General features: G+C 35.4%; 2 protein-coding genes across 2 annotated transcripts in view; both read right to left on the bottom strand.

The window, feature by feature from the left end:
- The window catches only part of LOC147501521 (uncharacterized), a 28,165-nt gene extending 27,516 nt beyond the window's left edge, over positions 1-649 (bottom strand). The window contains exon 1 of the mRNA XM_086604328.1: positions 129-649. Coding sequence (XP_086460454.1) covers positions 129-248 — 120 coding nt within the window. The 5' untranslated portion in view covers positions 249-649. The remainder of the gene's footprint in view (positions 1-128) is intronic.
- A 14-nt stretch (positions 650-663) lies between these two features.
- Positions 664-8,426, bottom strand: LOC147501524 (putative B3 domain-containing protein Os03g0621600). The gene is made up of 10 exons (XM_086604329.1): positions 8,272-8,426; positions 7,317-7,734; positions 7,081-7,178; positions 4,605-5,009; positions 4,184-4,417; positions 3,384-3,530; positions 2,964-3,261; positions 2,777-2,877; positions 1,258-1,662; positions 664-1,030 (listed from the first exon to the last, which is right to left on the bottom strand). Exons 1-10 carry the CDS (start codon positions 8,356-8,358, stop codon positions 770-772), a joined length of 2,454 nt encoding a protein of 817 aa, XP_086460455.1. The 5' UTR covers positions 8,359-8,426; the 3' UTR covers positions 664-769.
- Positions 8,427-15,007: the final 6,581 nt, after the last annotated feature.

Here is a 15,007-nt window from a genome sequence, read left to right on the forward strand (position 1 = left end):
GGGAAAGATAGCAAATTTAGTCCATGGCTATCAAGTTGACTATGTTCTTCACCTAAGCCCCTTAGCAAAACATTAATGCATTTTAAGGAACAAGCAAAAATGAAGGAGAAAAGTAAAGCATTTGTTACCAGGCGTCCATCTTGTATACAGGAAGGAAGTATGAATGCGAAGAAATGTGACCCCTTTTTCTCCTTCTTTCTCTGCTTGCATTCTTCTTCTTCTTCATGTTTTCTCTTTGACTTCTGCATTGTCACAAAGTAAGGTTCTTTTCTCCACACTCTCAGCCCTCTACACTTCACAGTCTACTCGCACAGTGACACAGATAGCAAATGAGTAAATATTGTCGTTGGAAACTTGGAACTAGAAATGAATATGTTCTTTGTTATAATTTTCATGGTGGCAATAAATTTATGTGTTTCGACCATGAGTTGCAGAGCACGGCCCGTACATGTAAGTATGTAACAAATACTCACTGAACTCTCTCTTCCAGTTTGGTAGTTGGGATTTAAGGCCAGCCCAAAATATCCATATGGCCCCACATATCGGTTGAGGACTGAGGCAAATTTCATAAAAATTGAAAGTACATAAATTCTGTGAAGTGCATAATGTTCATCGTTCAACATGTGCAAAAACTTCAATCAACAAATGCATGACCATCCTTCATTTACTGCTAATTAATATGATCAATGGGTAGTAGAGCACATTCAACATTCAAATAACATTTACAAAACAAAGTACCAAGCAAAAGGATAACAGGTTAACAATATGTTCATCCAAGACATGAAGGAATGTTTGTATGTCGGATGATGGAAACTTTCATTGTGATATGTTTCTGATCAATAAGCTCAAATATACAGACATCATTTTCTTTCAAGTCATTGTCTAAAGCAAAAGCACTCCAACCCCTCTGAATTACATGGTGAAATCCAGCAGAATATTGAGCATGCCATGTGTCGCCATTTGAAACTCGAAGAGTGACCTCTCTAGGAGCATATTTCAGAAACTTCTTGGCAAAGGCACTAGGCAGTACCTGCAAAAACATCACATCATGTCACGAAGTTAAATGCAACAGATGATATTATAAACTGAAATAGCTAGCATTGGGTAAGAATTTACGTCGAAGATAAGTTCTTCACCGTTTTTCAACAAAAAAGAAGAAAAAAAACACTCATTGCTTTACTTAAGCTACTGGAGCTGTCACATGCTGCAGAACATTACAAAGCAAATATGTGCACTATCTTCATGTTAAGAGCTCACCACGAGTTTTCTATCCACATAAGAGGGATGCAGAGTAACAGAGCAGAAGGGATTATCAGAAGTGAATGCTGCTGTTGCATCCACTGCTCTTTCTTTTCTCTGGGCAATCGCAACGCTTTTAGCCACATACTTTTCATCATACGAGCGACTACTAGTTACGCTTGTTCGGAAAATGTCGACTCTTATGGCATTATTGCCCACATCTTCAACAAAACGAAAGCAACAAGTGTCATTTGTTTTTAATCTGTTTGATCTGCAAAACTTAGACAGTCCAGCGCCCAGAATTGTTCGCCCATCTTGTCTGTGATAGATGTTTACAGGCCATGACCTGCCAATTGGATCCAAAAGCACCGTGCTGTCTTTTTCTGTGAGGCCTTTATCTATTGCCAACTGCTTTGGAACTATCTGCCATTCAGAAAACAACCATACATGTATACGTGGATAACTTCAATCACAACAAAATACCAAAAGAGAACCACAATTCGTATTACCTACTTCAACAGTTCTTCACATCATACAATTATTAGTGACTTTTCTAAAGAGAGTGTCATTAAGTATACAATCGAGCTTTAAAAGTAGAATAATTAATTTGAGAGATTTGAAAGGGTGACATATATATTAGTTTGTAACGCAATTTACATCTTCTGATACACTCTGTTCAACTTTCCAATTTAAACCTAATGAAACATATGTACTTAAGAAGAAAAGAAGGAAATGAATGAGAGGAAATGCAAATAAGCAGCCTGAAGAGTGATAAAGATGAACGATACCAGAAAGGCACACCATTTAGCAAACCACTAAAGACCCGGAGAGGAAAGGGTGAATTACAAAAGATGAATACAGACCAACAGGGACTACTTGGAACCAGCTGCCATGACTACGTTGTTCCAATTAAACACAAACTTTTCGAATTTGAAACTGCCATCTTTTCATCCTTGATTAACGGTATATATTATCCACTAACATGTTTAGATCGCCTCTGAAAATTACGTCAATCATGCATTTCCATCATATGAGTGTCTTTTCCCATTTCCAAAATGTAGCCTAAAGCACTAGAAAAAACGAATAGATGCATGCTGACTCCGGCCAGTTCATAACTTGCAAATTATTGAGACCTCCATGCCTCTCCTCTTTAAATGCACCATACAGATTGGAGTCAGTGATGCAAATTTTGGCAGAAATATTACACATCATGGCAATCACCTCCAAGTGATAATAAAGGACATAAGCGTGTAGACAAACCGTTCTGGCTCTTTCAAAAATCTTTCACTATTGTTTTTATCATGTCATGACTCAGATGAGCTTCCAAATAACAACATCATAAAAGATTTCTGAAAATTTAACCACACCGTATCTTCTTCTTCTATTTTATTTTTATCATGTTTATGATTGATGAAGTTCGCACCTTATAGTAAGTAAATAAAATAATCGTGCAAGAATCTATTACGCCCAAGTAACTCCAAATACCAAACATTTGATGCAAGAAAAAAGAGCTAATGACACAACGTAAGAAATGTACCATTCTGCGTTCATGATGCGGCCTAAAATTTGCAGTGAATGAATTGACTACATCCAGAGCTGCACTTCTTTTAAACACTACAGGTTTTGTGTTGGGCCTACCTGGTAGAAGAAGAAAAATTCAATATATAACAATTTTAATCTGAACAGACAATAACGAAAACAAACAAGTGATCCCAACAACTCACTTGTCACTTTTCTCGTTTCAGTATTCTTCTTCTTAGATAAAGGCAGCTCCTTTACACACCCGTCTCGACGAAATATCTTAACACTAAATTCTGAATTACCATAGTATCTGAAAACTAAAAATTCACCACATTCTAAACCATGATCTTGTACAAATATCCTCCACTCATTGCATAGAAACAAATCATCCTCAATTCTTTTGACAGATACCCTCCATGATCTTCTAGTACTACTTCTGAGAACAAAATTTTTGGGGACATTGTCTTTCATGTTCTTGATTACAAAGGCTTTCGGTAGGAGCTTCACAGTGTTTTGTTAGTTTACCCAACAACACAAGGAGAAACATTATTATGGTCAGTAAACAAATAAAATGTGATAAGTTACAAACTTACAATACAAAGAAACGTGCTAAAAAGTAATACCAGTTTGTTATGGAAATCGCCTATCATAACTTTGAAGAACCTACAAGTAGTAGTGCTTCTTCTGCTCTTCAGTATTCTACCCATTCCCTGCTTTGCTTTGAAATTTACTTCTCTACTTTTCTGCTCATTTCTTGTCTTTTTGGACAACTTGTTTGGTCAAGGGACTGTCCTCAAAAAATATGGGTTAACTAGTATTAACAGTTGCCAGTTGACCGACACAGTGACCTAACACTACACTATAAAAACCATTGTTGTCTCAATAAATACTATTCAATATCAATGTGGTACCAAGAAAACCACTGCAACATTAATATTACACCAAAAAATACAATTGCAACATCAATATTGTATCACGAAAACTAATACAACATCAATGTTGCACTATAAAAAATTAATGGAATAAATAGTTTGTTATGAAGAAAAAATGAGAATGGAAAAATAATATAGGAAATAAAATAAGTGTTTTGAGAGGAAAAAAAAAAAATTTTTTGCTCATATATTTTCTGCAACACCAACGTTGAAACACCATTGATTGACCGTGTCATTTTTTCTGTGGTCAGTGCAGTATTATTCGGGGTATTTAAATAATAACTTTTCTAATATTCAAACAAGCTGAAATATCCATGACCGAAATTTTGGTGATTTCAACACATTTTTAGAAAATAGAAAGGAGCACTAATGCGTTTCAGATCACATTCAATTAACAATTACAAAACGAAATATGAAGCGAAAGAAAGCATGTTAATGTTGTGAAATTTAAGAAATCCATCCAGGACTCTAGTCATGAAACAAGCTTAGGTTGTATGTCGGATGATTCTAACTTTCAACGTGATATGATTCTGATCAACAAGCTCAAATATGCACACATCATCTACTTTCAAGTCATTGTCTAAAGCAAAGGCCTTCCAACCCCTCGTTAGCTTGTGGCGAGGTCCAGTATATTGAGCATGCCACGTAGCACCATTTGAAGCTAGAAGAGTGACCTCTCTAGGAGCATATTTGAAATGCTTCCTAGCAAAGGCACATGGTAGTTGCTGCAAATACATCAAATCATCACATTGGGTGAGAAGTTACTACAAACATAAGCTTTTCACTGTTAAAAAACAAGAGAAAGAACTCGTGTATCAACAATGATTGAGCTACTTAAGCTACTGAAGATGTAATATGTTGCAGAATTTTACAAAGCAAAATAGTTGTATTACTTTCGGGTTATGAACTCACCACAAAAATTTCCCTACGCAAATAACATGGATGCATAGTAACAGTGCAAAAGGGATTATCGGAAGTGAATACTGCGGTTGCTAACATTTCTCTTTGTTTTTTCTTAGCTGCCACAACCCTGTTAGCCAAATGCTTTGCATCATGCAAGCGACTATTACTAACACTTGTTCGCATAATATTGACTCGTATGGCATTGCCCATCCCTTCAATAAATCTAAAGCAACAACGGTCATTGGTTTTTAATCTATTTGATCTGAAAAAGTTATACAACCCAGCAGTTAGAATTGTCCGCCCATCTCTTTTGTGGTGGACTTTTACTGGCCATGACCTTCCAATTGGATCCAAAAGCACCGTACTATCTCTTGCCATAAGGCCTGTTTTTATTGCCAACTGCTTCGGAACTAGCTGCCAGTCAGAAAACAACAGTACATGTAAAGCATAAATATCTTCATTCGCTAGAAATTACGCAAAGAGAACTCCGAATCATAATTACTTGGGTCAACATTTATTTACACCCAATACTTACATCATATGTGACTCACTAAACTGAGTTTCATTACGTGTATGAGCGGTTTTAAAAGCACAATAATAAATTTCCGAGATTTGAAAGTTAGTTATAGTTCTTTGTTAGTCAACTTACATCTTCCAACAAGCTTTGTTCAAATTTCCATACCCAACCAAACATTTGATAAAAACAACAATTGGACCATATGTTTATCTTAAGAAGAAAAGTTCAAGAAGACAATAGTATTTGACAAATGTCAGGAGCCAGGAGGTGCAATAAGCACTCCTGAAGAGTGATGAAGATGAAAGGGACACGGTCATCTAGCAGGGACCAACAAGCCAGAAAGGTATACGCAAGTTACACAAGAAGAATGCAGACCAACAGTGACTACTTAGAACCAGCAGCCATTATTACGTTTGGCCCAATTAAACACAAAACAACTCCATCTTTTCATCCTTGTTTTACACCATAATTTTTTCACCGACATGTCTTCACCTCTAAAAAATTTATGTCATTCTATTTATATATACAGGGGCCCCTTATATACATATACTATGTTTTCATCGGTAAAATAGAATTTTGTTAAACAAGTTCAGTTAAAAAGAATATAGGATGAGAAATCCTATAGACACAAGAAACTGAAGAAAGCATAACAGGAAAACAAAGAGAACAACAAAAAGGACCGTGCCTTCTACACACAATGAGTCCAAATCAGAACATAATGGTATCCCATATACAGACAAAGTACTGAAATGGAATACCTTGCATCGCCTCATGCACCTTAGACCAAAAGAACAAGAGGCCTTTAATCTCCATAATAAGAGGCCACCAGTACTCTCTGAAAATGTCTTTTATTTCTCTCCAACTACACTCCCCACACAATCGCAAATAATATCGCATTCCATATACGCCTCCCTTCCCGTGAATGAACTGACAAGTTCCAAGAGGAAAGCTAGGAAAGGAGGACACTGGGCTCGACCAAGGAAGAAGACGAGAGGAGAAAAGACAGAACTAAAGGATAATGCCCTTCCTTTCTTGTCTATAGACCAAAGCCATTTATCTCTAGCCGATTTCTAAGTGTATATTGACATCTCCAAAAACTAGGCAGAAACCATTAATAGATTATATATATGCAATGCTGACTCCTGTTCATTACGTGTGATCTATTGGGACCTCCATGCCTCTCCTTTTTAATTGGACCATATTAGAAATTTCACCTTAGACAAAATTTGAGCCGGTGATACAATTTTTGGCAGGAAAGTTGAGCATAGAAATCACCTCCAAGTGATAACAAAGGAAAAATTGCAGACAAACCTTTCTGGCTCCGTCAAAAATAATTTGTCAATGTACTTTCATTCTTCCATGACTGAGTAGAGCTTCTAAGTAAAAAGCATGCTAACAAATTTCAGAAAATCTAACCATATTGTTTTCTTCTTCTTCTTTATCTATTTTGTACTTTTTTTTTTTTTTTTTGAGCTCATAGTAAGTAGTAATTGTGCAAAAATTAATTCTGCCCAAGTACCTGCATCCATGGAACTCCAACCCTTTCTTGAATATCATCGACTCATGCTTTGAACTCTTACTAAACAAATCTTTAGCAAAAAAAATTACTAAATATATGTATATAGCAAAAACAGAAGGGTGCGGGCCAACCATATTTACAAGCACCTCTGACACCTACATCTCTCTTTGCCTACTTGTAAGTTGTAACATACTATTTATAACTCAGATTCAAAATGATTTGATGGATAAAATTCAATGCATATGGTTATTACACTGCAGAATGAGTATACAGTCCAAAAATAAGATAGGTTTAGAGATTGTCAAAATGGGGGGGAACACCTACAGTCTGGAAGCCTGGAACATGCAATGTATCTCAAACGCCTTAGAGTAACAATAAATATCAAACATTTGATGCAAGCAAATTAAAAGGAAGTTAAGGAACTAATGACATGCCGGGAGAAATATTACCATTTCGTGTTCACGATATGGCCTAAAACTTGCAGTAAAGGAATGTGCTCCACTTCTTTCAGGCACTATAGATTTTGTGTTGGGCCTAGAAGACATACCTGTTACAGATTAAAAATAAGTGTTGGCAACGTTATCATAAATATTATATAACAACTTTAACCTGAACCAACTACGGGAAAACTGAGATAAAATGCCAGTGTAAATAGTCAATTAAAATAGTGTTCCCAAGAACTCACTAGTCACTTTTTCTCTTACAGCGGCATCAGGATTCCTGATTGTCTCCGGACATCTATGTGTGACCTGAGGACGGAGCTTCCTTAAGCTTGCTGTTTCCTTGCTATTAATTCTCCCTTTATCTGAGTATGACTCAGATTCAGTTTTTTTCATCTTAGCTAAACGCACCTGTTTTTCACAACCATCTTTACCAAATATCTTAACACCAAGTTCTGAAATACCATTGTATCTGAACACTATAAAATCTCCAAATTCTACAGAATGGTCTTGTACAAAGGTCCGCCATTCATCGCATAGAACCAAACCATTGCGAACTTTTTTGACAGATACCACCCGTGATCTTCTAGTAGAACTTCTAAGAACAACACTTTTGGGGACAATGCCATCAACTTTCTTGATTATAAAAGGTTTTGGTAAAAGCTACAGAGTAAAGACTGTCAATTAATCGTATATCTAACAAACAAAACAAAATAAAACAGAAGTACAGGACCTATATATTATATCACAACTACACAAAATGCAACTGCAAATAGTGCAAAGAAACGTCTCCTAGTTACTCAGGTCTACAAATAAAGAGATTGAACAAAAAACAAAAACAAAAAAACTTTATGGTTAAAGAACTTTGCTTGTGTACCCATAAAGAAACTCATGCACTCAAAATAAAGAAAATGGAGTTTGAAACAAAGACAAGAAGAGTCTTTCACCCAAAAAAAAGATAAAAATAAAAAAAAAAAAAAAAAATTATAATCTGTTTAAGCATCCCTTTTTTTAGATCTATTTAAGCACCTTGCTTGTGTACCACTACCAAACACACTGTTCTACATTTTTGTAGTGACAACCCCAGTTTGGAGTTTTTCAAGGTACAATGCTGCATGCCCACCGTTAGAGAGCAATAGAAAATCTCAATATAAAAAAAATGAAAATATGAAAAAGAAACAGATGGTCTAAGACTATTACCAAGTTGTTCTGAAAATCACCGAGCATAACCTTGAAGAAACTAGTAGTAGTAGTTCCACTGCTTCTTCTCTTTAGTATTCTACCCATTTTTGGCTTACTTTCAGTCCAGTGAAACTTTTGACTTTGTAGCACACCACAAATCCTTGTTTAGAAACGTGTGGACCCCAATGAATCTATAATTCTATATATAGTTCTCGAGTTCTTTTCATTTCTTTGACATTTCGACACGTCAACTTCTCAGGTACGTCAAAACATTAAATTGGACGGAAATTGTAATCCAATGGTACGTTAAAACACTAACAGCTAACAAACAGCTAACATTATCAGTATAATTTTATCTATCTATACAGTTAGTTTTAACCAAGGTTCAAAATATCGCCGATATATATCGGTATTTTGGTACACCGACATCGATATTTCCGATATATATCCAGCGAATATAGTATATTTTTTTCGATATATATCGTCATTTTTAGGGTTTATATATATAATCGATATATCCGATATTTACGATATATATCGATTGACTTTTTTGACCATTTTAAATATAAATCCGATATTTCCAATATATTTCCGATATATTTCCGATATTTCTGATATTATATTTCGATATATCCAATATTTTCGAATTTTAAATAGTTTGATTATCAAAAAATAGATATATTTACTTATATATCGGTTTTAGTACATCTATATTGATCGATAAGTTTTTGAACCTTGGTTTTAACAATATAGTTTATGGTCTGCGTCCCACTTTTAAACATTATCAGTATAAATTTACCTATCTATATCACCAGTTTTAATAAAATAGCGTATAGTCTGCACGCCAATAGAAACGGCGGCAAGAAAATTTGTTTGATCAAATTTATTTTTAAAATCTTTAGTTCTTATAAATTATATTTGTATCCTTATTATTTTATTTATTTATATAAAATTTCATACCCCATTGGGAATGGTGGTTAGAGAGTGTTTTTAGTGGTGGTTAGAAAGTTTTTTTTTTTTGTTTGTTTACACACCATTGTCAAAGGCAGCTAGGAAGGTGTTTTTTTTTTTTTTTTTTTTTTAAACCATTGGATTTTAAAATGAACTATTCTATTATGGTTTGGTGGGATGGCGCCCCAAACTATTGGAGTTAGCCTTACAGTTTTTTTTTGGTAAGATCGAGCCATTCAAGTCTCAAGCAGTGCAGTTTAAGCGGCGATAAACCGGTGATTAATCGGTCAGTATGCGCTACTTCACTGATACAATTAGGAAAAAATATACATATCTGGGCGGGATCCAAAATTGGGCGATTTAGTCCGATTATTTGGACGATTTTCGCAAAGTCAATTTTGAAAAAGTGTCGCTTTTATCATTCAACACCAAACTTCTCGCGGAGAAGAGAAAAAGTTCCTCACTTACCTTTCATGACTTTGCTCAATTGTTCTCCTAAATATCTTAAGAATTCTGATTTCACCAAACAACTCAATAACCCATTTTTCTTTACACCTTGATCTTAATTGCACATTTGGGCTTCTTATGGTTTACTTGTTTTAGTTGGACAGGGAGACGAACTGAAGAACTATACTTCAATGTTTGACGTCACATCCTTCTTTGATGGTATAAAATCCTTACAACCACATGTTTATCCAAAAAATATATATTTTATCAAAAACTAATACCAAACAATCAAAAAATATATATAATATTATAAAATTATTTCATGTATGCTATTTTTATTTTGGATATACATATCCTCCGATTAGTTTCCAATTAATTCTGATTACTACGATTAATCGCTATAAATTTTTGGACCGATTTGCTGCCGATAAACTTCACAGGTCTCAAGGAGGATCACAAATTTCAACAAAAATACATGTTGTCTCGTGATCACAAGATTTCATATTCTTGAAATTTCGACAAAAGTACAGGTTGCCTCGTGATTCTTAGAAGTTACTGGCTTTCTTACCGCTGTGAGACGGCAATGATTAAAGGGATATACTTATTACAATTTGCATTTCCAAGAATTACCATTGCAGTGATGTTGAGGCACTTTGACGTCATAAGAATCTAGATTTGGACGGGATTTTCCTATCCAAATCTTTACTATAACTAATTTAAAACGTAGGGTGAATTAGCGATACCCACTTTTGAAGATAACTTTTGTGATACCCCACTTTCAAAGATGAACATATTTCTAAATGCAAAAATTCGAAGTAATGATTCCATCATGTAGAAACAATTTTGTGCGGTGCGAAAATATGATTAGAGCTGGTGGTATCTGGAACATTACAACTGGTTCATCAATTAATGCATGAGAGAATGTTTGGATCTTAAATGACAATGAACGTCTGTCGATACCTTTAAAACCACAGGCATGTGATTTAGAGTTAGTTACTGATTTTATAAACCATTATAATAACACATGGAATCTGGAGTTACTTCGTCAATTTTGGCCTGTTGTTTTGTTAATAAAATTGCTTCCATTTCGTTGTTTCGCACAATTGATAGTGATAAACTGGAATGGAAATGGACCAATTCGAGTGTTTTTCTGTTAAGTCAGCATATAATGGATGTTTTCAATTGGTGAATTCCAAGAGTAGTATGGTGTGTGAACAAAGTTTTTTGTTCAAATTTGTATGGGGACAAGTTACCTTTTCGAATCAGATTTTTCTTGTGGCAATGTTTGCAGGGTGTCATCCTGTAACGCCCGTATTTAAAATACGTAATTATTTATTAATTAATTAATTTAATTATTTATATAAAATTTGATTAGATTGGATTTGGGATACGCTGGCCCTTTGGTTTCCTAGGCCCGAAGTCTATTGGCTGTCGAGTTTCAAACTCAAGATATAATCACATCGTTCAGAAATAAGGTTTTGGATAATAAAAAATAATAAAAAAATGGAGCGAGATTAAAAACGCACCTTGACTCAAGGAATTTTAGGAGTCGCTAATACAACATGAATTTTTGCTATTTTATAGTTTTTCGGTGATTCGGTATATACATCCCTAAGATTTTCCTATTGATACGGTTAATTATCCTGTTTTATTCAACGTCGTGCGTGTCGTATTTATTAAACTTTGTTAAATATCAGAATTTTATTAAACTGTTGGAACAGTTCAAGCTTTGGAGTTTCGTTAATGGCGGCGAGCCAAAACAACATGCGCCTTGTATACGATTTGGACTGTTTGTATATGATTGGAAACTGTTAGATATTAAATCTTGTTGGTTGATGTCGGGTTTAGAATCGGTTGTGAGGAACTGTTCAAGCTCTGACGGTGCGTCAATGGCGTCGCCTGTCCATTTTTATGTTGAACTATGGTGGTTGTAGTGATGTTTAATTGGTTGGTTTGAGTTTGGGTATTGAGGTTGGAATGAGGGTGAGAATAGGTGCTTTGGAAAGTGGTTGTTGAATCTTAATGGAGGCACGGTTCGGCCTCGAAGAAATTAATTCTAACCGCTTTTGGTTGATTTTGGTTGGTGGATTGATAATGGGTTGATGGGGTAGTGTAGTGTGTGTGTGGGATGTTAATGGTGTCACTTAGCTTAGAGAAGTCGCTAATGGCGGCGTAATATTTCCCGACCTAGTTTTGGTCAAAATTGGGAATTCAATAATGGAAGTTGTCGCTTTTGTTAAAGTGGTTGGGGTTTTCCCCCCATCATTTTTTAATTGGGTTGTGTGGAGGTTTGAAAATTTGGTGGTCGGTGGTGGAGGAGAGAGTGAGGGAGAAGACGACACTTTGGGTCAATTGGGTCGGTTTCCCTTAGGGCCTTGGTTGGTTTCCCTTGGGGCCTTGGTTGGTTTCTTTGGGCCGGCTATTTTGGTTTAGTTTGGGCCCAGTTTATGTTAAGTTGTTTGGGCCAAAACTAATTAGTTTTCTTTGGGCCGGTTTCAGTTCAATTTTTAGGCCGAACCCATTTGTGTTTCGGGTCAGTTCAGTTGAAGTTTTTGGGCCTAAACACTAGTTAGTTATTGGGCCGGATTAATCCTTTGTTTCGGACCAGTTTAGTTTAAGTTGTGGACCCGCTTTTAGTTTAAGTGTTGGGCGGTTTGGTTAAATTCTCCGGCCGAACCCATTGGTGTTTTGAGCTAGTTTCTAATTTTGGTTTTGGTTTGTCATATAACTTAAAATATATCTAATTGGGTCTTTAAATGTTTAAACTTTTGGGGGGGTATTTAGGTTTGGGCTTGGCCAGTTGGGTCCGAACCATTTCCTTAGTCATGAGCCCTTGAGCCATGCATCTTTGCCCTTAGCCATGAACTATGGCTATGACCCTGAACATGTCGAACATGGAAATGATAGTTTGATTTTGACCATTGATCGTTGACTTTGATCGTTGACTTTGACCGTTGACTGTGGAATGTTGACTTTTTCCAGTTTTTCTCATATTTAAGAATATGGACAAATGTAGTAATAAAATATTATCGATATTGTATAACCTTGTTTGTCATTATCTAATTAAGATTTGACGTGAACATATAATGTTTGACACGAAACAAAAGGGGAATTTTTATAGGACTAAGATATATACGTTTTTACGATAATTAAATTATATACGGATTTAGATTCATAGACTTTGATTGTGGACTGTTGATTGTTTAATCGTGTTACGTTTTTATATATTAAATTGTATGGACAAATCAAATGCTAAAATGCTGTGGAAGCTTGTATAAGTTTGGTTGTCATTAATTATCTAATTAAGATTTGACGTTAATATTGTGACATTATATAATATGTTGGGTTATATATATTAAATGCAATGATTTTGGAGAAATAAATGTATAAACACTCCATTATTATATATGTGAGATGCTACTATGAGGTAGTATAGTATTGGTGAATATTTGCCCATAAATTGTGGCTTAGTGCAATAATATATTGCACGTTGAAGAATGAAAATGGATATGAGATATATTGAGATATTTCTAAATATTGTGGCTTAGTGCAATAAGGTATTTGACCCTGACGCGATATATTGAATTTTATGAGTCATAAATGTATGACATTTGAATAAATTTCGTGAATCGAAAATCCTAGAACCTAGCTACCACAACTCATGTGATTTGCCCCCTGTGTGGGTAAATTGGCCCTTCTAGCGTTTCTTACGTGAATCTGAATGACTTTTCGGGGTGAGTAGTGTGATTGGCCCTTTTCGCTTCAAGAAAGTTGAATGGCCTTTCTAAAAAATAAAATAGTGGCTTGATTATTCCGTTCGCAAAATAGAACGAAACGCTATATATTTTATGCCAATAGTGGCGATTACATAATGGCTTCCGTAAGGGTTACCTGGTAGTCGCGCATCCCGAATCGTGGTAGTTACGCAATTGAGTGGTTCATTATGTTAGGGGAGGCATGTGGATGTACATGTTAGTTTTTAAGCGATTGTGGTAGCCAGGAAACTAGGTAAGACATATATAATACGTGATTTTAGGGACACACAAAGAAAGTCGTAAAATAAATTATAATTATGGTAATATGTTGGTTAACTATATATCTTTAAATATATTATTGTATATGGCTTTGCAAAAGTGTGGGTCAAACTAATTACTTGGGCGAGACGACCCACTCAGAATTGAGCATGAAATGCGTACGGATATAATATGCTTGGTTGGTTATTTGTTTAGTTAGAACCTAAAGTTTCGATAGAGGAACTACATGCCTTATTTATTATGAGTATAGTTTGTTGTGTGGTTAGCCATAAAAGGGATCGGTGGATGAACTACCGCCTTTAGTTATTGAACTTAAGGATGTTGTATTAGTCGTGGAAAGTTAAAAGTTTCGGTGGAGGAACTAACGGCCTTATGGATTGTGGTATGTATATGTATAAGTATATGTTGTATTTTAGAGCTACTCACACCAACATTTTTATAATCTTTTGGACCCGATTTGCATGTTTGTTTATCGGTGTGTTCATTAAATGAACATAGTTGATAAGTCTTGACAGGTTTAGTGTTGAAGAAGATTGGTTGTTGCTTGTGGGTCATACAGCATCGTGGATTTCAAGATAGGTTTTGTTTTCCTTTGAGGTGATATAAATTTTCAGTTAAGATAAGGTTATTTGCATTTTCATTTGTTAATTTTTGTAATGAAGAGGATTTTTGTTAATTCGAAATTTTTATTGGTTTTTAATTATCTGCATATTTAAACTGTTTATGGGTTTTTGGAAGTTGAGAGTGCGTCACACCTCGGAGATCGAAGAGTCGGGAACAAATATGGTTTTTCCGAATTCTGTCGAAATTCGGGGTGTGACACATCCCAACAGTGGATCTTTTGGCATCCCTTCATTTTCAAGTTTATACGCGGTGTACTCTATGTGAGACTACTTCCGAGACTCCATTTCATGTTTTCTTCGAGTGTAGTTTTGCAAAGGCCGTTTGGTGTGGTACAAATATAATTGCATGTCAATGATCAACGACGTCATCTACTCTTATGTTAGTTCAGGATTTCAAACAAAGAGTTTTCCAGATGTTTAATACAATAAAGAAGCAGCCTAAAGGGGATATTCAAGTTTGCCTGCTAGGACTGGGTTTGTGGTTCATTTGGCTTGCAAGAAATGATTCACGCTTCAACCACAACGCTCCAAATCCTATTTTTTACATCAGAAAGATTCATGGACAGCTGAAAATTCTTAAGGACATCCTTGATGAAAAAGAACATAAGGAGCTCATCACTATATACATTAAGTGGCATCCACCTATTGAAGGATGGGCAAAACTCAACACAGATGGAGAGGCTCTTGTGAATTTGGGAT

This window comes from Coptis chinensis, chromosome 4, assembly GCF_015680905.1.
Source record: "Coptis chinensis isolate HL-2020 chromosome 4, ASM1568090v1, whole genome shotgun sequence".
Classification (NCBI taxonomy): domain Eukaryota; kingdom Viridiplantae; phylum Streptophyta; class Magnoliopsida; order Ranunculales; family Ranunculaceae; genus Coptis; species Coptis chinensis.

Bases quoted from the DNA above. Each gene is read 5' to 3' on its own strand.
- LOC147501524 (XM_086604329.1), bottom strand. From the start codon at position 8,358: ATGGGTAGAATACTAAAGAGAAGAAGCAGTGGAACTACTACTACTAGT. The intron at 3,262-3,383 runs GTATTACTTTTT...AACACTGTGAAG, and splicing joins GCGATTTCCATAACAAACTG to CTCCTACCGAAAGCCTTTGT. The intron at 2,878-2,963 runs GTGAGTTGTTGG...TTCTTCTACCAG, and splicing joins TGAAACGAGAAAAGTGACAA to GTAGGCCCAACACAAAACCT.